Source organism: Lynx canadensis, chromosome B1 (genome assembly GCF_007474595.2).
Source record: "Lynx canadensis isolate LIC74 chromosome B1, mLynCan4.pri.v2, whole genome shotgun sequence".
In the NCBI taxonomy this organism is placed as follows: Eukaryota; Metazoa; Chordata; class Mammalia; order Carnivora; family Felidae; genus Lynx; species Lynx canadensis.
The window spans coordinates 113,728,651-113,751,731 of record NC_044306.2 but is presented as its reverse complement, the minus strand read 5'-3'; the positions used below and the strand labels follow the sequence as shown (position 1 = coordinate 113,751,731).

The following is a 23,081-nucleotide window of genomic DNA, read 5'->3' as shown; positions in this document are numbered from 1 at the left end:
ACTTTGATCTTCATAGAGACTGAAGCATTATAGAGGGCTGGATGTAACTTAAAATTAGCATAAGAGTTATGGGTAGCTTTTTTTTTAATAAAGCAAAAGAAATCAGGAGGCCAAAAATACATGGAGAAAAAATATATTACTCACCAGCAAGAGTTAGACCAGCTGTCACACTCATCAAAAGATATTTCTTATTGCAGCCGCTGGCAGTGCTCTTGTTTTCAAGCTCAGTGACAGAACAGAGGACAAGGGCTGTTGGGATGTGAAGGGTTAACATTCAAGATATCAGGTTATAGGAAAATGGAATGTGGTGACATTTTGTTCTTAGGGTCTGAAAAATAAACTTGTTTGCAGCAGTATAAATGATGATGGAGATAGATTTAAAAACTAATATATACTTGGCTTTTTCAATATTTTGATGAAAAATTGTTATATTTTTGAATGGCATAGCATCATCAGCAAGCGATTGTTTTTATAGGCTGTTCATCACCCGATAATGGTGGATGTAGCCAACTCTGCCTCCCTCTTAGCCCAGTATCCTGGGAATGTGCTTGCTTTCCTGGGTATGACCTACAACTGGACAAAAAAAGTTGTGCAGCATCAGGTTAGTGCTGTGGATGTTTGAACGTGTGTCTCTGCAAAAAGATTATGTGAAAACATTTTATTTAGAAGGATGGAGAGTTAAATCGCTTTTGGCTTCTGAGTAGAAAGTCTGAGTTTTTATTTTTGGAAATGGAACACAAAATCACATTGTAAATATAAATAGGAATCACATAAATAATAATCATTTTGAGGAATATCTCTAAGTCAGTTAGCACTCAGCAAATATTTACCATAACATCAAGCATGGGATGCCAGTATATGTGAAAGTCATGACCGGAATAATCTTTAGAGATGTTTAATAAATATTTGTTGATTGATTTGATTTTCATCTCTGCAGGGAATGTGGCCATCATAAGACTTTGACAAATTCTGTCCTTTTTATGTCAAGATTTAATATGTAGTTGTATGCTTGAACAATTTTTTCATCTTCTGACATTGTATCTCTTGTGTCCCTCAGCAGCTTTAGAAATCCTAGGTTTATACGAAATTAATGTCATCTCTCCCAAAGTTCATTATGCCTGTGATCTGGGATCACATAATGATGAGCTTACAGAGTTTTGCCTTAGACCCCAATACTCTTAGCTTCTCAGGGCCTTAGTGAATATAGTGTAATCTGAGCTCTGAAAATTATCAGGGGTCTTGTTATTAACTCAAATAATCATGCCTCCTTTTCAGAAGTGCCCAGGCCAGAGAAGTGTATTTATTTGGACATGAATTTATTTGGACACGAATCTGCTAATATTAATATGTTTCCATATGTGTGAATCAAGGAGATTATGGCACTAAGACTTGCGTCTTCTAGTTCTGGTGTTCACTATTTGATGCTGGCTCTTTTGACAAGTAATTTGCACTTTAAAAGCTGGCACCTAGACAGAGGGGAATCTGGTAAAATGTTGCCTCATACAAGAAATCGTCTTGCCTGTCTTAACCTACACCACACTGGTGGGAAATTACGAAGATGAGAACTGCAGAAAGCGGGTACAATGAAAAGGAAGAGTCAGAAGTGTTTTCTGGGTTCCAAGGCATATTTTAAACAGAGCCATACTTGAATCTGGTTAACAGGACCACAGCCATTTTTGCTGTTTGCCAATTCTCAAGATATTCGACATGTGCGTTTTGATGGAACAGATTACGGATCCCTGCTCAGCCAGCAAATGGGAATGGTTTTTGCCCTTGATCACGACCCTGTGGAAAATAAGGTATGGTTTTGTCGCCTGAACAGATGTGGCAGTGCTTTAAGGACAGAGTAGAGGATTTTATCCTAACAGATGACCTGAGCTACTTGAAAATCCTCTGCTAAGCTCAGAATGATTAGGCACAGAGAAATGTAGGAACATCGTTTGGCAAATTTTAAGGGTGTTCCTGTTCTCATAACACTGCCTTGGTCTTTATTGTAATTCACCCATTTTATTGGGAATGATTGGGCAGAATCTTAAATTTAGTTTCATCTTTGGAGGTGAGGATGGGAGGTTAGCAGAGTGCCATACACATAGGAAGACTGCCATAAATAGGTTTTTAGTTATTTACTGATAGGGGAAGGAGTGGGTGGGGGTGGGACACTGGAAGTATGGGTTAGTAATCTGCATTTAATATAAGTTCTTGAAAGATGGAATTCAATGACCTCTTAATCATGGCAATCAGAAACACAGATTTTATGACTCACGTGGGAATGACAGTCTTACAACATTGTTTATATAATAATCAATTTTACATGAAGTTTTAAAAATTTCTGTGTTATCACCTGAATCAACTGACCATTTGATCTTTAATTTCTGGTTATATTTGTGCTAGGTTACAATGTGCTTGAAATGATATGTTACACTGTCTTGTGGAGGTTAATCACCCAATAATTATAAATTTACATAGCGCTTAATTAATCATTTAATTATTACTAGACAGTGCATTAATTCCTAGAATTTTAAACTTTGTATTTTTGTTTCTTCCTGATTTGAAGAAGCAATCTGGTAAATGGTCAAAAGAGGCAGAGGGAAGCAAATCAACTCTTTGTTTAATTGCTATGGATTGATAGCCAAATATAACTATATTTGCAAATAGAAGTTTGTACTTAAACACTAGCAAAAAATCCTTCTCTCTTTTCCTTGAACTGAATTTAGATAATTCCGTGGAAGAATTATATTAACAGAAAGAAATAATTAATAGAAACAATCAGTTCAAGATTGATTTATTACCAAACTATTTTTTTTTCCTACACAGTCAGCGTTCTTTATAAGGTGAATAAAGAGACCTAGAATGAACTTGCAGTCATGTGGCTAGTTTTCATTTCTCTGGTCCAGTTCTCATTTTCTTGCTTTTTAAACCGTGGTCCTTGGGCCAGCAGTATCAATGTCACCTAGAGCTTGTTAGAAGTGCAGATTCCCAGGCTCCACCCTGACTCCTGAATCAGAATCTGTATTTTAACAAGATTTCTGGGCGATTCATGTGCACATTTGAGTTTGAGAAGAGCTCTAGCTTAGTGTTGTTTAATATGAGAAGTACCCATTTTTGTGTTATGGAATAGAACCTTTTCTATTTTATCTAATGATAACTCATTAGATAATGAATGTTTATGAACATTCTCATCATTGATTACAGATTTATGTGCATATATGTACTCACAGCTAAAATTCCACACATGCTATCATTAAATTGTCATCTGACTCATGGTTAATACTCTCACAAAATTCTGGTACCTGTTTGCTAGTCTGCATAGTAGACTGAAAAAGAGCTTTGCACCTGCAAGGTATGTTCTGTTAAACAAGGTGGATTAATTAAAATGAAATTAAATGTGGTTAGAGATGAAAGAAACTTTGGCAAATATCTAGTCTAACTTTGTCATTTTTACAGTTGAGAAAATTGAGGTCAAATGACTTGGGCAGCACAATTAAATAAATAAGGGCCAAACCAGGAAAGGAACCTGTGTTTCCTGACTTGTAGTGAAATGCAGTGCTGTGGACTGAACAGTAGAAGACACAGCCCAGCTTGTAGCTGCCACTAAACTGCTCATCACTGTTCACTTTCAGGCTATAGAAGCCATTAGAGTTCAAGTATAATGGCTTTGTTATTAACCAATGATCAAAGATTAATAAACTACCAAGTAGCAATAGAAATATGTGTCAAGCACAGGTCTAAGGATATATATATATATATATATATATATATATATATATATATGTCAGATGTCAGTGATATATATATCACATATAGACTCTTGGTTTCCTCATTGGTTAAATGAGGATAATGATACCAAATGCATTCACTGATATATATATCTATATATATATATCTGTGATATATATATATCTGTGATATATATATATCTGTGATATATATATATCTGTGATATATATATATCTGTGATATATATATATCTGTGATATATATATCACTGAGATATATATATCTCAGTGATATATATATATATATATCTCAGTGATATATATATATATCTGTGATATATATATCTGTGATATATATATCACTGAGATATATATATATATATATCTGTGATATATATATCTGTGATATATATATATCAGTGAATGCATTGAATATATATATAATTGAATATATATATTGAATATATATTGAATATATAATTGAATATATATAATTGAATATATTGAATATAAAATTGAATATATATATAATTGAGTATATATAATTGAGTATATATATAATTGAGTATATATATAATTGAGTATATATATAATTAAATATATATGTATAATTGAATATATATAATTGAATATATATAAAATTGAATATATATATAAGTGATATATATATCAGATATATATATATCTGATATATATATATATAGATAGATAGATAGATAGATATCAGTGAATGCATTTGGTATCATTATCCCCATTTAACCAATGAGGAAACCAAGAGTCTAAGACATCTGGGAAGCAGCAGAGGTGGAATTCAGTTGCTGGTGTGTCTATCTCCAAAGTCAAGCTCTTAATGATTACACTGTATGATCTGAAGGTTACCAACTCCATTTGTATATATTCCACATTAATTTTTTAAAAGCAAATCAGAGAGAAATGCCTGTGTTCTTTTTTGTAGATATATTTTGCCCATACAGCCCTGAAGTGGATAGAGAGAGCTAATATGGATGGTTCTCAGCGAGAAAGGCTTATTGAGGAAGCAGTAGATGTGCCAGAAGGTCTTGCCATAGACTGGATTGACCGTAAATTCTACTGGACAGACAGAGGGTACGCTTCCACCTTCAGTTTTAAGCCACGTGGGATGGGAGTGATGGCATAGGTAATACCGCGGACCTCATCCTCCACTTTGTACTCAAGAAATTGTTGCTGGGCACTTGGCTGGGACTGGAGGAAAGATGCTCCTAATGCTGTCCATATTCCCTCCACTCCCCCACATCACCAAGCAGGATGTTCCTCCTTTCATCAAGATTGGATCTGTATCCAAGGGAGAATTGTGTGGACCAAGGAAGTAGCATGTGTTTTCACACTTCAGGCTGTGGTAATCAGAGAAATGCAAAGCCTGTCTGAATGCAATCAACAAGCATCCTTTGAGCACCTGCTATGGATAAAGCCCTGTCCTGGGTATTGTAGGAAATGCAAAGGAGCGTGAAGAGCTGTCCATCTTTGTGGTCAGCTTACAATTTAGCCAGGGAGCTAAGGCACATGTACACCGGCAAAACCAGTACAAATGCTTGGTCTACTTATCAGTACAAGAGATGTATAAATAAGGCCATACATAAATAAATGCCAAATGAGGGGTGTACACATCCAGAGCGAGTGATGGAAGGGGCTTCAGGGATCGACTAGCCAAACCCCCTCATTTTACAGACTAGAATCCACACGCTGGCTCCTTGTTAATAAGCATGAAGGAGGGAGCAGGGCTTTACGTGGGAGTTGTGAGGAGAGTCCTCATGAGATTGGAGAGATGGTCTACTTTCCCTTATGTGGGAAAGAACAGAACTAGAGAGAAATTGTGATATTTCTGCCCTCTGGGCACACTGCTCTTGGGGCTGCAGGAAGGGCAGCTGCATTTGGTGTGTGTGTGGCCTGTGTGAGCCCCCCAGAATGGTGTGGGGTGGGGGGAGGAGGGTGAAGGATGGGGGAGAGGGATGGGTGAAGGGGCTGTTCCTCTTATGTGTGCTCATGAGAGCCCAGTCCTTGCTTCTGAGATAGGTAGCTAACCAGAGAGTACAGGCAGCTGTCACAGGACGGTTTTGGAAATGCTCTGTGCTCTAGGATGTTTTCTCAGAGTAACTTAAAGTAATGAAATGTAATGGTAGACAACCTAAACATCTGGTACCTACGCAACTGTGTTAAAGCAAAAGAAGATAGAATTAATTAGGATATCACCTCTATGAAATCAGTGGTCCCAACACAGAACTCCTTCCAAGTTCCAGGGAACAGGTTTATATGCTTGGGGGTAGATTTTCTATGCTCCAGAAAATCTTCTTTGGTCTAGATAATCCGTGGGAAACAAATGGTGTTCTAAAAATTAGCCAGACGTATGGTGTGGTGTACAGTTATCGATAATATGGTACTTTTATATCCAGGGCAAGTATATTTTCATTCATTCATTCATTCATTCATTCATTCGCTTAAACATTTCTTTCTTTATTTTTTGGATATTTATTTATTGAATCACTAAAGTGCATCAGACACTGTGCTAGGAGCTTTATATCGATGACACTATTGAAAAAGTAAGTTTTCTTGTCCTCAATTTAAAGATTAAAACATTGAGAATTAAAGAGGTAAAATAACTTTCCCGATGGCAAGCGGCCAGCAAGAAGTAGATCTGGCATTTCAGTTGTGGTAATGATAAAAATCATAATAACAGCCTCCTCTGTGTTGAACCTACTTGAAAGGACGTTTTAAAATGTCAGCTGTGCATAATAACAGAGCTTGTACACGGCTGTTCTCAGAAGGGTAAGCGTTGATCAGGACAGCAGATGTCAGGCGCTCTTGGCCTCTCTGAGCATGCCGGGTCTCCTCATATTTCCCACATGTGCATGGCACCTTTAATTTTAACAGTGTTTGATTAATAGCCCCGTGGTACCTACAACAAGGCAATGCCTTCAGGAGATCGTCACACACCTCCGTGTCCTGGAGAATCCAGACCTCAAATTTCCTAGTTCATTGAGTTCTGTAATAACAAGCCCTTCTAAGTCCTCTTCCCTCTAACGGCAGCTGTTACAAGAAAACCTTTAATTTGTCTGGAAATGAGAGGTTTATAGTTTGAAAACCTTGATATTAGCTAGAAATTGGATTCAAATAACCGAGATTCCACGTTCATGATATTAGATTATATGGGAACTTTTAACCAATTAAAAGAACCAGAGTGGATGCTTACAGTTTATATTGGCTTAGGAAAAGACAGATTCAAATTATCATCTAAACATAGGCAGGAAGCTAATTGATCATTCCACTGGTAATGCTATTATTTAGCATTAAGGAATCCTGATTCTTGAAGTCAAATGCCCAGTAAAAAATGCATCAGGAAGGTAAAAATAACATGTTTGCTCTTTCTTCTGAGGTAAAAAAAAAAAACAAACAAAAAACTACCATGAGGTATAAATAGCTCTTCTACGGTTCTGGATGGACAATCCTGTCAGGAAATAGGGTGGGTTTTGGAGGATCCCAGTGGCATTGAGACCCATTAGATAATGGATAAAAAGAGAGAGATGCTCCACTAGATAAAGGGTCATGCTCGAACTCCTTTGCACCCAAATGTCCGTGCTTGTCTTTACTTTCTCATTACCAACACCAGAGTTAGAGATTTGCTTTCTGGCTGAATCAAATAGAAGTACATTATTGGGCGAACCCCTTGGGGAGCTTTGAAAGTAAATTGCAGGAGACCTGCCTAAGACAGATCCAGGGTCAGGAGCTTATGTCCGTCTTGATTCTCATCATTTCACTCCTGCTCAAAACAGTAAGAATTTAGAGATGATGTACCAGTGAGATCAGAACTGACAGTTTTATCTCCCCTGGTCACAAGAAAGTGGCCTCAGAATTCCTTCCCTCCCACCAAGGGACAGGCTCAGTGACAGTTGTGATTGAGTGAATTTGACACATTGAGTTCAAAAATACCTTCCACCCAGCAGTACCTTTCTGACAATCACTTCATCTGGGAATAGAATTATCTTTTAAAAGTGGCCCTGGGGGCGCCTGGGTGGCGCAGTCGGTTAAGCGTCCGACTTCAGCCAGGTCACGATCTCGCGGTCCGGGAGTTCGAGCCCCGCGTCAGGCTCTGGGCTGATGGCTCGGAGCCTGGAGCCTGTTTCCGATTCTGTGTCTCCCTCTCTCTCTGCCCCTCCCCCGTTCATGCTCTGTCTCTCTCTGTCCCAAAAATAAATAAACGTTGATAAAAGTGGCCCTGGAGTACACATCAGATTATCAGGGTCTTGAGTTGGTAGTCTGCAAAGTGTACTTGACCAGCACATGCCCTGAGCCAGTATTAGCTTTGCCTCTCTCCTTCACATAACCTGCAAGGGGGAATATATGAAGCCCCTTCCCAACCGAGTGGCTAGAAAGTGCGCTCGAATAAACCACACAGAGACCTCCTTCGTGTTTAGCAGAACAAGGAAGAGAAAATAGTTCTTCCCTGTGTTTCTGGGTAGGCCTGTTTCATGCAGACATTGTCCACAAGAACAAGAGCTAGGCCTTTCCAGATGTTTGTTGAATGAATTAAAGATAATTATACTTTTCTAGTTTGCAGTAGGGAAAAGGCTGAGCAGACAGCATGTGGTGGGGAAGGGTGGTTCTTCTTGTCCCCTCTGCCTGTGGTCCTGCCTGCTCCTGGATGCTGCTGGGAAGCCCAGGTTAGTACACAGGGTGAAAGTGTGCTGCAATAAGGTGTCTGCCCTGAGTCTGGCGACTGCATTCTTTACATTCTCTGTACTATAATTCTCTCTCCCTCTCCTGCTGAACTCTAAGCTCTATGAGAACAAAGACAAGGTTTTGTTTACTATTGTCTCCAATGCTTAGGCCAATCCCTGACACACAGTAAGTGCTCAGTATTTATTTGACAATAAAGGTTTGTTTAAAAAATAAATGGAAAAATGAGGAGACAAGGATTTTTCTCCCCTGCCAGATTCCAAAGGGTTATTATTTTTTTAATGTAAAGAATACCAAATAATATTTCAGTACTCCCATTTGTCTTAGAATCATATGGAAGAAAATTAAGTCAACATTACTCTCTCCCTGCTGTCCTTGTGCTGGCTGTCTCTGTGGCCCTTTGAGGCCTACTCTCTTTCCTGTGATCTCTGACCTGTCCTCTGGCTTTCATTGGGTTCAGCAGGAGCTGGGAGGCTGTGAAGAAAAGGGGTTGGTGGTATTTACACCCCTGGCTTTGTCCCTGCCAGCCTCCTGACACAGTCCCTCTTACCTTATCCTTTCACCGTGTATTTTAATTGCGTGGGATAAATAATGGGATGCTATTTAAAAGACTGTGTAAGAAAAGTAGAATTCATGGGTGTATGTCCTGACCTGTGTGTGTGTGTGTGTGTGTGTTTGTGTGTGTGTGTATGTGTATGTGAGTGCATGCACATGTGATGGAGGTAGTTTAGAATGCCTATTTTTGCATTTCAGTAAGTAACAGAGAAAAGGAGTATTTTTATTTAAAAAGTAAAGTTGATGTAGGGGTGCTTGAGTGGCTCAGTTGGTTAAGCGTCCGACTCTTGATTTTGGCTCAGGTTGTGATCATGTGGTTTGTGGATTTGAGCCCCCGTGTCGGGCTCTGCACTGACAATGTGGAGCCTGCTTCTGATTCTCTCTCTCCTTCTCTCTCTGCCCCTTCCCCACTCACGCTCACTTTCTCCCAAAATAAACAAATAAACTTAAAAAAAAAAAAGTAAAGTTGATGTAACAAGTTCCTTTTTATCACATACATTTTAGGAAATCTCTCATTGAAGGGAGTGATTTAAATGGAAAGCATCGTGAAATAATCATCAAGGAGGAGGTCTCTCAGCCACGAGGAATTGCTGTCCATCCAATGGCCAAGTAAGCATTTGTAAAAACAAGACACTTTCCCATAGAAGTCATAAGACAGTTCATGTTTGATATACTAGTGTCCGAAATTTGTCTTAAGACCTCAGGTGTTCAGTGGAATCAGAAATCAAGAAAATCCATGAAATTTGTTCAAATTTTCAGAAATGATATAGTTAGCATGACTTCCTCATCCTCTTAATGTCTTTTGACTTTCTATTCTTACATACAAACTTCATTATTCAGATAACCTTCATTTTTTTTTTAACATTTATTTATTTTTGAGACAGAGAGAGAGAGAGCATAAACAGGGGAGGGTCAGAGACAGAGGGAGACACAGAATCTGAAACAGGCTCCAGGCTCTGAGCTGTCAGCACAGAGCCCGACGCAGGACTCGAACCCACGGACCGCGAGATCATGACCTGAGCCAAAGTCGGATGCTTAACCGACTGAGCCACCCAGGCGCCCCAAGATAACCTTCATTTTAAGCAAATTTAATTTTTTTTAAAAAAAGAAGTGGGCTGTAATTCATTAATCAATTAGACACAAGCCCATTTAAGTACTTTCTTTAAAAATCTACATTATTGATTTCCCAAGTGAAGGATAGTATTTAGATTGCATGGCTTATGAATTCTATTTAGAAAAATTATAACATGAGTTCAAATGATAGGTTATTCCTAGATTTAGACATGTGGAAATAGAAATTCTGAAAGATTAGAAGACTATATTGTTAATTGTGAATTAGCAACATATTGGTGACAGATGTTGGTTTAGGTTTAGAGAATTAAGGAGAATAATGGATTCCTTCCTACTTGTTAAAACAGAAGGATTAAAGACTAACCCTATTTTGTTTCTAATGAAAGTTTTACAATGGTCCATGGGAAACAATATACTGGCAATAATTGATAATTGATTTGGAGCCAGCCATATGATTAAAAAAGTGGGACTATAACCATCTCCAAACTAACCAGTATAAAAGGCAATGAACCATATGACAAAAAGTGTGCCTCAGCATCTGATTTATGGAAGTTAAAACTGACAAAGTTAACTGAGTACATTGTATAAAATTAGGTAACAGATAAATATGCTATTCCCTTTATGTTGTAATTTAACATATATAGTTTTATATATGCATGGCAGAGGGACAGGCTAACAAGGTTTTATTTATTGCCTTTTGCAGCATGAAACACTAATTTAAGAATATGCTCTTGAACACACTTTCAATTAGTAATATTGTAAAATTTTTCAAACTAATAATTTCTTCTTTATCCAATGTCCTAAACCTTAATTCATCATTTCCTGTCCAAGATGCTCTACATGGAAAGATAATTTTTGCTATTGAGAATTATTTGTCTAATGTTCACTGCTATACTCTCTATGTTCCTTAGTGTACCACTTCAGCTTATTCTATTTAAAGTGATTTACATTGACATTTTCAGTGATGAAAGAATGAAAGATTTTTTTTCATGCAAATTTTATTTGTTGTATGCTTTCTTGATTAAAGGCGATTATTCTGGACTGATATGGGGATTAATCCACGAATTGAAAGTTCTTCCCTTCAAGGCATTGGCCGACGGGTTATAGCTAGTTCTGATCTGGTCTGGCCCAGTGGAATAACGATTGATTACTTAACTGACAAATTGTATTGGTGTGATGCCAAGCAGTCTGTGATCGAAATGGCCAATCTGGATGGTTCAAAACGCCAAAGACTTGCCCAGAACGATGTAGGTGAGGTTTTGGGATGGGTGATTTCTTAATCTTGGCCTGAGTGTTAACGAGTGTTGATGAGTGCTAATGAGTGTGAAATACAAAATGGGTTTGGGGTGCCTGGGTGGCTCAGTCCGTTGAGTGTCTGACTCTTGATTTTGGCTCAGGCCGTGATCCCAGGGTCGTGAGATGGAGCCCTGCGTTGGGCTCCAATCTAAGTGGAGCCTGCTTAAGATTCTCTTTCTCCTTCTTCTTCTCTCCCCTGCTTTCTCTCTCTCTCTCTCTTACTCTCTCTCTCTCTCAAATAAAAACAAACAAACCCCACAAAATATGTTTACACACACACTCACCCCTAGGTGCCCTCCTCCTTCAGCCATATGATAAAAAAGGCATGGAGACAGACTGACAGACTTCTTGGGAGATTCCTGAGCTACAAAGATTACCTTCATATTGGAATACCGGATAAAACGTAGTGACGTATAATCATTTCCCTTTGCCAAGATTTTCCCAAATCAGAAGGAATATATTAAAAATTTTAAGATCTCTTAAGAATAAGAACTTGGTTTGTTGTCATTTCTTATGTTTTAGACAATGTCATTTGTACAACTGTCATAGTATCACCTTTAGACATTAATGAATAAACATTTATATGCAAAGGATAATAAATATAGTTTCCAGATTTTTCATGGAGTGTTGTATATGTTCATAAATATATTTAAAATGCTGTAGTCTATGCTAAATGTTGAAAGAGAAATACTGAATGTACCAGGAGCCATTGCATGTTCTTAAGCAGCAAGTGTATACGATAAGACTGGTACCTCAGCATAACCACTTAAGGAACAGCATTAGGGTTGGATTGAAATCCGAGGGAAGGAAATTAGTCAGGAGGCTACAACAGTTGTCCAGTCAAGAACTCATGAAAGCCTCGGATAGAACATTGCCATGTCAAAGTGGAGTGGAGGACTAGAGTATTTAAAAAATCATTGTGAACGAAAACCTGAGAGGATTTGATAACAGACTGAATATTAAAATGAGAGCCAGGGAGATACTGAATATGCTTTGGAGATTCGGAAACTGGTCGGTTGAGAAGATGCAAAAATATGGTCTCTTTTATGAAGAATCTAACTAATAATCTGTATAAGGTATTGTTTTGTCCATTCTTTTTGATTTAGAGGAAATGAATTTCTAGATTTGTATTATACAGTAAACAGATCATGATAAGTATAGTTGAACATTTTATATACTTACAAGATTCTTTAAAAATTAAAGGTACACTTTACAATAAGTTAGAAACTTATGTATGACCATAAACTATTTATCCATGCAGTTAACAGATATTTATTGAATCATTTGATGGAAGTGGACATACGGTAGAGAGTAAAATGAATATGGTTCCTGTGAAGTCATAGAGTCTAGTTGGGGGGGGTGTATATTATTTAAAAAATACATCACCCAAATAAATGGGAAATTATAGCTTTGCTATATGACAGTATAAAGGAATTTGAAAATTCCTATCCAGAATGTAAAGATACCATATGCTAAACCAAACGCATAACAGATATTTTGTGAATGATTTCTATTGCTGCTGTAATCTAATGACTATACAACTTATTAAAAGCTATTATCAAATATTTGATATGAAAATATCTAAATGACCATTTCCATCATTACAGTGCCATCTACTGGTATATAAGTGGTAACTTCTCAGCTGCTATTGAAGGAATTCGTTCTGAATTTAACATTCAACTGTGGCTCTTCTATTAAAAAAATAAGGAAGGGGAGTCTGGGTGGCTCAGTCGGTTGAGCATCCAACTCTTGAATTCAGCTCTGGTGGTGATATCACAGTTTCATAAGTTCAAGCCCCACGTTGGGCTCTGTGCTGACAGTGGAGCCTTCTTGAGATTCTCCCTCTTTCTCTACCCCTCCCCTGCACATACTCTCTCTCAAAATAAATAAATAAACGTTTTTAAAAAATAAGGAGGACTATGTCTAGTGTGAGGTATTTGTTCAAAAAAACCATAGCTAATTCTCATCAACTATACTTCAATATTAAAATTAAGAAAAGTAAATTTTTTCAAAAAGATTAAGAAAACATAGCTAATTCTGACACATGCTACATGTATAAACCCTGGGGACATTATGGTGAGTGAAATAAGCCAGTCACAAAAGACAAATACTGTATGATTGTATCTATTTGAGGTCTCTAGAATAGTCACAGTCATAGAAGGAGAAAGTAGAATGGTGTTTTGCCAGGGACTAAGGAGAGTGGGAAATGGGAAGTTGTTGTTTAATGGATATAGAGTTTCAGTTTTGCAAGATAAAAAAGTTCTGGAAATCGGCTGCACAGCAAAGTGAATGTACGTAACACTACTGAAATGTGCACTTAGGTTAAGATGATATATTTTATGTTAGATGTTTTTTACCATAACAAAGAAACCTTATAGCTATATAAAAGAATTTCCTTGATGGACTTATAGCTTTAATTGGGGACGAAGAACTAGAAACTAAAATACATCTTAAAGGCCCTGGTCAATAATGATGGATGGAGACTCGTGGTCACCAGGACAAGTCATTTGAGTCTGCTGCCAGAAGAGGGAGACATTTATTCTAATCCATTACATCCATTGCTTATTTGCAAAAACAAAACAAAACAAAACAAAGACAAAAACAAGCAAACAAACAAAAATTGTCCCAGAAAATGTGACTGGACATGATTAAAGCTTCCCAATTTGGGGCTCCCTAGCTTAGCCTCTAACCACTTGAGATAGTGTATTACAACGTTTCTTTGCTTACTATAAATACTTGAATATCTTATCAGTTCCAGGAGCATGGCGAGGTGGTTTAATTGAGGTGGGGTCAGGGAACCCACTTAGGGGTTGATAGGAGCCATGAAAATGGAGGTAGTAGATAATAAATGACTTTTAAAAACTTTGGCTAAGAAGGGAAAGAAAAAGACAAAAAGATGCTAGAGGGGCCAAGGAGATGAGGATATTAATCGGCTAAGGGAAGGAAGCTAGTAGAGTGAAGAGAGTAAAGATGTAAAAGAAAGAGATAATTGACAGACAAATTTCAAGAGAAGGCAAGAAGAAAGAGACTAAGAGCACAGGTCATTGGACTAATATGGCATAACAAGAGACATAGGAAAGGAGGTAAGGGTCCAATGCAGCAAAATGTGCTGTTGGAAATGGGAATTTAAGGAGACAGCTATTCAATTACCTCAAATCGTTAAAGATCGTTGCAACAACCTATGACTTTAGTACTTATTACTGCCATTCAAAAGACAAGGAACTTAATGCAAAGAGAGGTTAAAAATCACTTTCTGAAGCTTAGTCTGTAGTGTCAGAATCACCAAACATGGAAACATTCCCATCCTGGTCTTTTTCTTGATATTCTATCAATCAACCCACATTCTCCCACTCCCCATATGGTGCGCAACAATGCTAGGACTTCCTAGCGCTGGGCTCGCATTGTAAGATGATGTTTGCTCATCATGTGGGTTCTTCTTGATGCAGGTGTAGTAGTGGCATGTATCTTGCTTAGCAGCTATATTAAAGGAATGATTTGGTGTAGGAGTTGTGTATGTTGTAAGCCTTGTCCTTTTAAAAATAATCATGGCAGAGACAAGATGTATGTAATGGATTTAAACTGCTTCCAGGTCACCCTTTTGCTATAGCTGTGTTTGAGGATCACGTGTGGTTCTCTGATTGGACTATGCCATCGGTAATAAGGGTGAACAAGAGGACTGGCAAAAATAGGGTATGTCTCCGAGGCAGCATGCTGAAGCCTTCATCACTGGTTGTAGTTCATCCATTGGCAAAACCAGGTACACTGGACATGTTACACAGTCTTTCTTTGGCTGGAATCTGCAACTATTTTAATTGTTTGATGGGAGAAGAGGAGGGGGATTCTCACTAATTCGGGTAGATGTTAAAATTTTGTAAGATGTGGAAGCACCTGGGTTGCTCAGTTGGTTGAGTGTCTGACTTTAGCTCAGGTCATGATCTCACAGTTTGTGGGTTCGAGCCCTGCATCAGGCTCACTGCTGTCAGCTCAGAGCCTGGATCCTGCTTCGGGTTTCATGTCTGCCTCTCTCTCTGCCCCTCCCCTGTTTGTGCTCTTTCTCTCTCTCAAAAATTAAAAAAAAAAAAAAAAGATTCCGTAAGATGTGGATTGGGTTTAAACTAAGACAATCTGGTACTGAATTTGGGCTTTATCTCTCCAGTCTCATCTTTACCTCTCCTGGCCAGCTTTTATTAAATGTTCCTTTTCAAGGATGCTTGGGTTAAAGGCACTGAAAGGGAGGTCAGGGTTTGGGGGTGCAATTTAGACACCTGCAATGGAAGCTTCTATCTATACTGGGGCCTTTCCCCACCCCGTGAGAGTGCCAGTGAGTGAGCATTATCCAGTGTCCTATGTAACTTCCTTCTGAATTGCCCTTTGTCAGTTTGACTAGATTATGAGTCAGGAAATAAGGATCACATCTGCCTAAAGAGCTTCTTGAACAAAAGCACTGGCTATACTCAATAAATACTCATAAGGTAATAACATTCTGAGCTTATCTTAGAACTGGCTCCTTTAGGAGCTCTTCTGAAATAGCTCTTGATATAGGCTCCATTTAGATACACTAAGTTTCTCTCCCCAAAAGCTGTACAATGTGATTTGTATCAATGGCACTCTTTTCATCTCCAAGCCCATCTGTGAATGTACCTCTTTTCCCCACAAGGATCAGATCCCTGCTTATACCAAAATGGAGGCTGTGAACATATTTGCAAAGAGAGGTTTGGATCTGCTCAGTGTTTGTGTCGTGAAGGTTTTGTGAAAGCCCCAGATGGGAAAATGTGTCTGGCCCTCAATGGCCATCAGATACCACCAGCAGGTAAGATGATAAATATGTGGCTAAATTATTTTACTTTGGCTCAGGAATATAATTCTACATCAATCGTATGCTTTTGCTGATTTTTAGTATTTTATATTATTAAAAGCTTCCCTGCTTTTAGGGATGCCAAGTTTGTTTTGTTTTGTTTTTCTTTTCTATGAGTTTAGGCTCCTAATTTTTATTTTTTATTTTTAGGCTCCTTATTAAAGACTAAATTCAATTGACCTCCTCCAGTTGTAAAATTAACAAAAAAATATAATATTCAAAATGTTAAGTTTCCAGCCTTCTGGTCCCCCATTTACGATGGAGTGGCCCACACTTGGAAATCAATGTGAGCATTTTACCACCTCAGATAATGTTTAGAGACATTTTGGCCTCAGTTTTTAAAGGTAGTCCTATACAATCCTCCTTCCACATGGCTGGGCTTAATATGAAAAAGCAAAGTCCTTTATATAAATAACTTTAGGATATTAAATAAGTGTAGGGAATCTAGCCTGAGAATGCTTGTGATCCACATTTAAATAACTAATCATGTTTTTGAGGAAGAGGACAGAAGAGTAAATCAAATGTGATGTGTAACCAGTAGTGTGCTGATTTGCTTTCCTTGAATGTGTATGCAAATAATGAAGGAGAATTTGGATTCATCTCTTGAAGTTTTCATACCAAAGAGAATTTAAATTTTATTTACAAATTCTTTAATTCATTTATCTGGTAGGCAAGGTTTAAGTTACATGGTAGATTAACAGCAAACAAATGGATTAATTATCCATGGACCAGAATTGGTTATTTTGGATTTTCAGAATTTTCTATTAATTGTTGCTGTAGCACAACAGTTCTCAATATTTTTGGTTTTATGACCCTTTACACTCTTAAACATGACTGAAAACTCCAAAGAGCTTTTGTTAATGTGGGTTAAATTTACCAATAGTTATGCTATTAGAATTAAAAATAAAACTAGGGGCGCCTGGGTGGCTCAGTCGGTTAAGCGGCCGACTTCAGCTCAGGTCGTGATCTCGCGGTCCGTGAGTTCGAGCCCCACATCGGGCTCTGTGCTGACAGCTCAGAGCCTGGAGCCTGTTTCAGATTCTGTGTCTCCCTCTCTCTGACCCTCCCCCCTTCATGCTCTGTCTCTCCCTGTCTCAAAAATAAATAAAACGTTAAAAAAAATAAAAATAAAAATAAAAAATATATCTATATTTTAATATATAATTTTATATAATATTTTATTATGTATGAACATGATATATTTTTAGGGAAATAAATGAAGTAACTATATTTTCTGGAACAAAAAAATGTAGGGAGGATAGTAGCATTGTTTTACATTTATATCTTTAAAGTCTGGCTTCATATAGGGCAGCTGGATTCTCATATCTGCCTCTACGTTAAATTTGTTGTTGTGCTGTTTTGGTCAAAGCCTATGAAGAAAACCTGACCTCACATAGACGTGGATTTGGAAAAGGGAGGGTTGAAAATTTAATAGCCTTTCAGATGCCTTTTTTGTATCCTTTTGATAGTATATCAGAACTGGACAGGTGGTAGTTTCTTAAACCTTAGCCGCAATGTGGAATCTGAAGCCACATCAATAATCTTTTTGTCACCTGTTATATTAAAATCCAGTGGGTTTTTTTGTTTTGTTTTCTTTTTGTTTTCTACTTTGAGTGGCTCTTTTACCAATGTGTGATTTTGTGGCATTATGTTGGTCATTTGAAAAAACTGGCTGGCCGAGTTGTTGCATATCTTCCAAGTGTCACACACACATCCAGTCACATTCACTAATTAATTACCGTCAAACCCATTAGAAAAGCTCTTGAGTTTTGAGATTTTGTCAAGCTCAGCATAGTGGGAAAATTTTTCCAGAATTCTACTTTTCACTTGAAAGCTGAAGTTTTATCATTGGCAATAAGTACTGTCGATTGCTTTTCTTGAAACAACATACTCACTTCATTTTTGGAAGGTGCTTGCCATATCTCCAAGTGTTAATAACATACTTTGTCAGTCTCCCAAGTAAAAATTATGTCCAATGAAAAAGAGGCTAGTTTCAACTTGCAGCTACACATGTGCTTTTCCTCCAGACGACTATCATCGCTTCAGTGTGTACACAGAGTGTTTTATATATACTTTCCATTTCATTATACAGAATATTAAAGAGCCAAGTATTCCATGGTTGAGATTTTAAAAAATTAATAATTCTTACTGTTTCATCATGGGTCTTTTTAAGTGAAACTGTGTGTGTGTGTGTGTGTGTCTGTGTGTGTGTGTGAATGTGTGCAGTGAAGACATGACTGTTAGTTGAGTTTTGTGCCATTGCCTTAATTCATACTAAGGCACCAGTAATTTTGCCTAATTGGTTTGCCCCATTAGTATCAAAGTCAACACAGGGAAAAAAGGCAAACAATATAACATGTATTTGTGAAAGTAGTTTTGACGTTATGGACTCTGTGCAATGGGAACCCACTAGAGAACCAAGAGAACACACTAAGTGTTTTAGGGGATCAATTTCTCCCATGTACTGGGTTCCATGCCTATGTTAAATTATGACTTGTTTATACCCTTCCATGTTTCTTTTTAAAAATTTTTTTTAATGTTTAATTATTTTTGAGAGAGAGAGGGGGAGAGACAGAGGATGAGCCGGGAAGGGGCAGAGAGAGAGGGACACACAGAATCCAACGCAGGCTCCAGGCTCTGAGCTGTCAGCACAGAGCTTGACGTGGGGCGCGAACTCACAAACTGCAAGATCATGACCTGAGCCGAAGTCAGACGCTTAACTGACTGAGCCACCCAGGTGCCCCTTCATGTTTCTGAATACAGGTAAAATAAGGCTAAAGTAAGTATTGAAAGCAGCCTAAAGGAGAAAGAATATGTATGGAAGGCAGGATGGGGAGATCATCTTATTAATTTGTCCTTATAGCAGGCTGTGATTATGAGCTGATTATGTCCATTAGGATTTTAGTATTTTATGCATTGTTTTTGCCAGTACCTAAATTGGTCTTGTCTTTTTGCCCACTGTCTCTCCCTACCCTCAACCGTCAAGTGCACTGAGTGAAGCTGGGAGGGTGTGGTACAGCAGGTGAGGTTTTCTAAGTCACCAAGATACTGCTAGTTGAGTGCTCTTACTGTACAAGTAAGTCTGAAATTACAACCAACAAACATCTATAAATATAAGTTAAAATCAAAACTTTCTTGAATCATAAAAGGTAAATTAACTGTATCTTTTGACCTTCAGTAGGTAGTGAAGCAGATCTAAGCAACCAAGTAACGCCACTGGATGTCTTATCCAGGAATAGAGGATCTGAAGATAACAGTACAGAATCCCAACATATGCTAGTGGCTGAGATCATGGTGTCAGGTATGAATGATGAGTTCTCCAACACAGCTTTGGTTCCAACAATTTCCATCCTTCTAATTAGAATCCTGAATTCATTCTCTAACTTTGGCTAAATGTACACAAAACTAGTGAAGCCAAACCTTGGACTCAAATTTTGGTCCTTCTTTTCTGAACCGTGTGCCTGAGGAAAATGGCTCCCTATTAGACAGGACATGAACTTTACTCATTGAGAATCTTTGAACTGAAACTTCTTTGAAGAAATCTAACTTGGAAACAAAGGTGAAAAATAACACAAAACAGATATGAGTGTATCCCTATCCATACCTAGTATTTTTTATCTTTTGCCCATCTAGCTATACTTCCGTTAGTGTGAAAAAGTAGATTGTAACTGATAAGCAAACGTAAGTTGGTTGCTTCAGCTGCTCCAAAGTTTACACACGGCAAATATTTGAATTGTTTTCTTCTGTACTGCACGTTTATCACCAAAATACGAAATAATTTGTTCAGTATGTAACAAGTTTAGGGAGCCTCATTCTTTTATATTCTGTATTCTGTTTACTGATGAGGTCAATGGTGTTCAAACTGGGCTTAGCTCAGCCCTAGAACTTTTGCAAACCCCACCCCTTCTTCACTCTGCTCTCTGCCCTGTAATCAGTGCAGCTCTACTTTGAAATGTTTTATTTATTTATATTTCTGGCTAAGATTTTATTTTATTTTATTTTTTATTTATTAAAAAAATTTTTTTAGTGTTTATTTATTTTTGAGACAGAGAGAGACAGACCATGAACGGGGGAGGGTCAGAGAGAGAGGGAGACACAGAATCTGAAACAGGCTCCAGGCTCTGAGCTGTCAGCACAGAGCCCGATGCGGGGCTTGAACTCACGAACCGTGAGATCATGACCTGAGCCGAAGTCGGACGCTTAACTGACTGAGCCACCCAGGCGCCCCAAGATTTTATTTTAATAAAATATCTGTGGTGAAAAATAAGTTTGAAAGCTCCACATCAAGATCTTAGATACACTTAAAGCGCTCATCCAACTTGGTGGCCTGCAGACTCCTTTGCCAGTGTACCAGAGCCTGGAGACCTCTTACCTCTCCCTATAAGAACTTATCAGTGTGATTTTTTTTTTTTTTTATAAAATGCAAACACAGAGGTGGATATTTTTGGTAATAATAACTTGTACAGAGGTTTAGAGTTTACCAGTTACTTTAACCTCTAATATGATTCTTGTCACAACCCATCACTTAACAGATTTGAAAACTGAAGCTAAGATATATTAATGTAATGAGTTTACCAAAGACTTTTGAAAATTAGGACCAAATAATTAATTCATGTCAAGAAAAAAAGTCAGGAAAACATGATCACATTAGGAATATTCCTCATTTAGTGACTATTTGCTACACACTGTGCTAAGCACTAGGGATACCATGAGGAGCTGAAAATAGCCTTGACATCCAAGGTCACAGTCTGATGTGGAGGCAAACAAGTGATAGAATAAAACAATATTAATAAATATTAGCAGTATCAAGAACCCTTTCAAAGTTGCTAGGGCTCCCTAAAGGTTCATGGAGCATATTTTGAAAGGCTAATGTTTGGGAGATTCCAAGACCAAGATGAATGACAGATAGTAAATTAGACACATGGATGGGATGGAGGGGAAGATGAGATGGTCAAAGATTGGAATACATATACTGTATAATAGGCTGTGTCTGGCTTCATACCTGAGACTGTACTGTACCTTGTGCAGAATGGATGGAATTGATTGCCTTTGTGAAAACTGCCTCCTCTTTCCATATCTAAACTGTGTTCTATTTTGTCTTAGTCTATAAAGTTTTAGTTCTACCTGTGTTAGGCTAAGGGTCATATTTATGTTTTGTAGTGAAATTTCATTTAAACAAAATATCTATGCCAAAAAGAATGAAAATGGTATAAGAGATTTTAGGTTAGTATCAATATATTCTTATTCACCAAAGACACAGAGACTGGTATATAGCAAGTAGATCTGCATAGAAGATGGCAAAGAAATTCAATCATAAAAAAGTTTCATGGTCAGGTTTACAAAAATAATGAGTTCTTCTAAATTCATGAATAAAATTTAAAATTCTTAACATGGCCTGTTGGGCCCTGGATGAACTAGTCCTTACACATCTCAACAGCCTCAATGTGTGCCTTTCTAGCCTCGTCTTTTTTTTTTAATTTTTTAAATGTTTACTTATTTTTGAGAGAGAAACAGAACACAGCATGAATGGGGGGAGGGGCAAAGAGAGAGGGACACACCAAATCTGAGGCAGGCTCCAGGCTCTGAGCTGTCAGCACAGAGCCTGACACTGGGCCCAAACTCACGGACTGTGAGGTCATAACCTGAGCCAAAGTCATACCTTATGGACAGAGCCACCCAGGCACCCCTGTCCTCAGCTTTCTATGGCCAGCTTCAGTTATACTGGCCTTGCCTATAACATACTGATGTTGTGTTCTCAGCCCACAGTATTCTTTCTATACCCTTTCAAGTCCTATGTATCCTTCAGATCTCTCAGAAGGCTTTTCCTAGTCTCCTAACCAGGTAAGATGAGAGTTATTTTAGCTCTCTTAGAGTGTGGTATTGTTTCTTGAGAGTGCTTATCACACGTGTACTTCAATAATTAATTACACAAGAAAGCAGAACCCCTGTCTATATTCTCTATCACTGTATCTGTGGCTCTCTTTAGGATCTGGCATATAGTAGGGACTTTTAAATGAATTAATTTTATTAGTTTAATTAATAGTCCCAAGAGTCTTTTCTTTTTTAAAAATTATTTATTTATTTTGGAAGCGAGAGAGCATGAGCAGGGGAGAGGCAGAGAGTGAGGGAGAGAGAGAATCCCAAGCAGGCTCCGCACTGCCAGTGGAGAGCCCAATGCAGGGCTCGAGCCCATGAAACTGTGAGATCATGACCTGAGCTGAAACCAAGCGTCAGGCACTTAACCAACTGAGCCACGCACGTGCCCCATCAAGAGTCTTTTCTAATGTGATAAGGCTAATTCTGATTCAGACGGTCACAATACGCTTCTTCTTTGTTGTCCTTATTTACATATGTGTAGGATTTATTATTCTCAAGGCTTTTAAAAAAAAATCACGTTTTTTCAAGTTTGGGACACCTGGTGGCTCAGTCCATTAAGCACCCGACTCTTCATTTTGGCTCAGGTCATGATCTCATGATTCAAGAGACCAAGCCCTGGGTCAGGCTCTGCACTGGCAGCATGGAGCCTGCTTGGGATTCTCTCTCTCCCTCTCCCTCTGCCCCTCCCCTTCTTGCTCTCTTTCTGTCTCAAAATAAATAAGTAAACCTAAAAAAAAAAAAAAGAAAAAGAACACGCTACTCTTGATCTTGGGGTCATGAGTTTGAGCCCCACATTGGGTGTAGAGCTAGCTTAAATAAATAAACTTAGACAAAAATCACTTTTTTTCCCCAAGTCCTTACAATAATCATGTGAAGTAGATGGGACAAAAAGTGTCACCTGTATTTTGGGTATTTTGGAGAAGAGGAATGTGAAGCCTAGGCATTCCTTCCAGAGGAAGTTTGTGGCAGAAAGAACTTTGGTTATGGCCCATCCCCCTGCAACG

The 23,081-nt window shown here is 38.1% G+C and overlaps 1 protein-coding gene across 6 annotated transcripts in view; it reads left to right on the top strand.

Annotated features, from left to right (window-relative positions):
• The window catches only part of EGF (epidermal growth factor), a 95,483-nt gene that overhangs the window by 48,087 nt on the left and 24,315 nt on the right, over positions 1-23,081 (top strand). For 4 of the 6 annotated variants that reach the window (XM_030313260.1, XM_030313259.1, XM_030313257.1 and 1 more), the window contains 8 exons: positions 476-601; positions 1,663-1,799; positions 4,672-4,820; positions 9,483-9,587; positions 11,077-11,300; positions 14,935-15,102; positions 16,003-16,155; positions 19,379-19,501. In XM_030313260.1, coding sequence (XP_030169120.1) covers positions 476-601; positions 1,663-1,799; positions 4,672-4,820; positions 9,483-9,587; positions 11,077-11,300; positions 14,935-15,102; positions 16,003-16,155; positions 19,379-19,501 — 1,185 coding nt within the window. The remainder of the gene's footprint in view (positions 1-475; positions 602-1,662; positions 1,800-4,671; positions 4,821-9,482; positions 9,588-11,076; positions 11,301-14,934; positions 15,103-16,002; positions 16,156-19,378; positions 19,502-23,081) is intronic. The other 2 variants (XM_030313262.1, XM_030313258.1) reach the window with 1 other exon arrangement.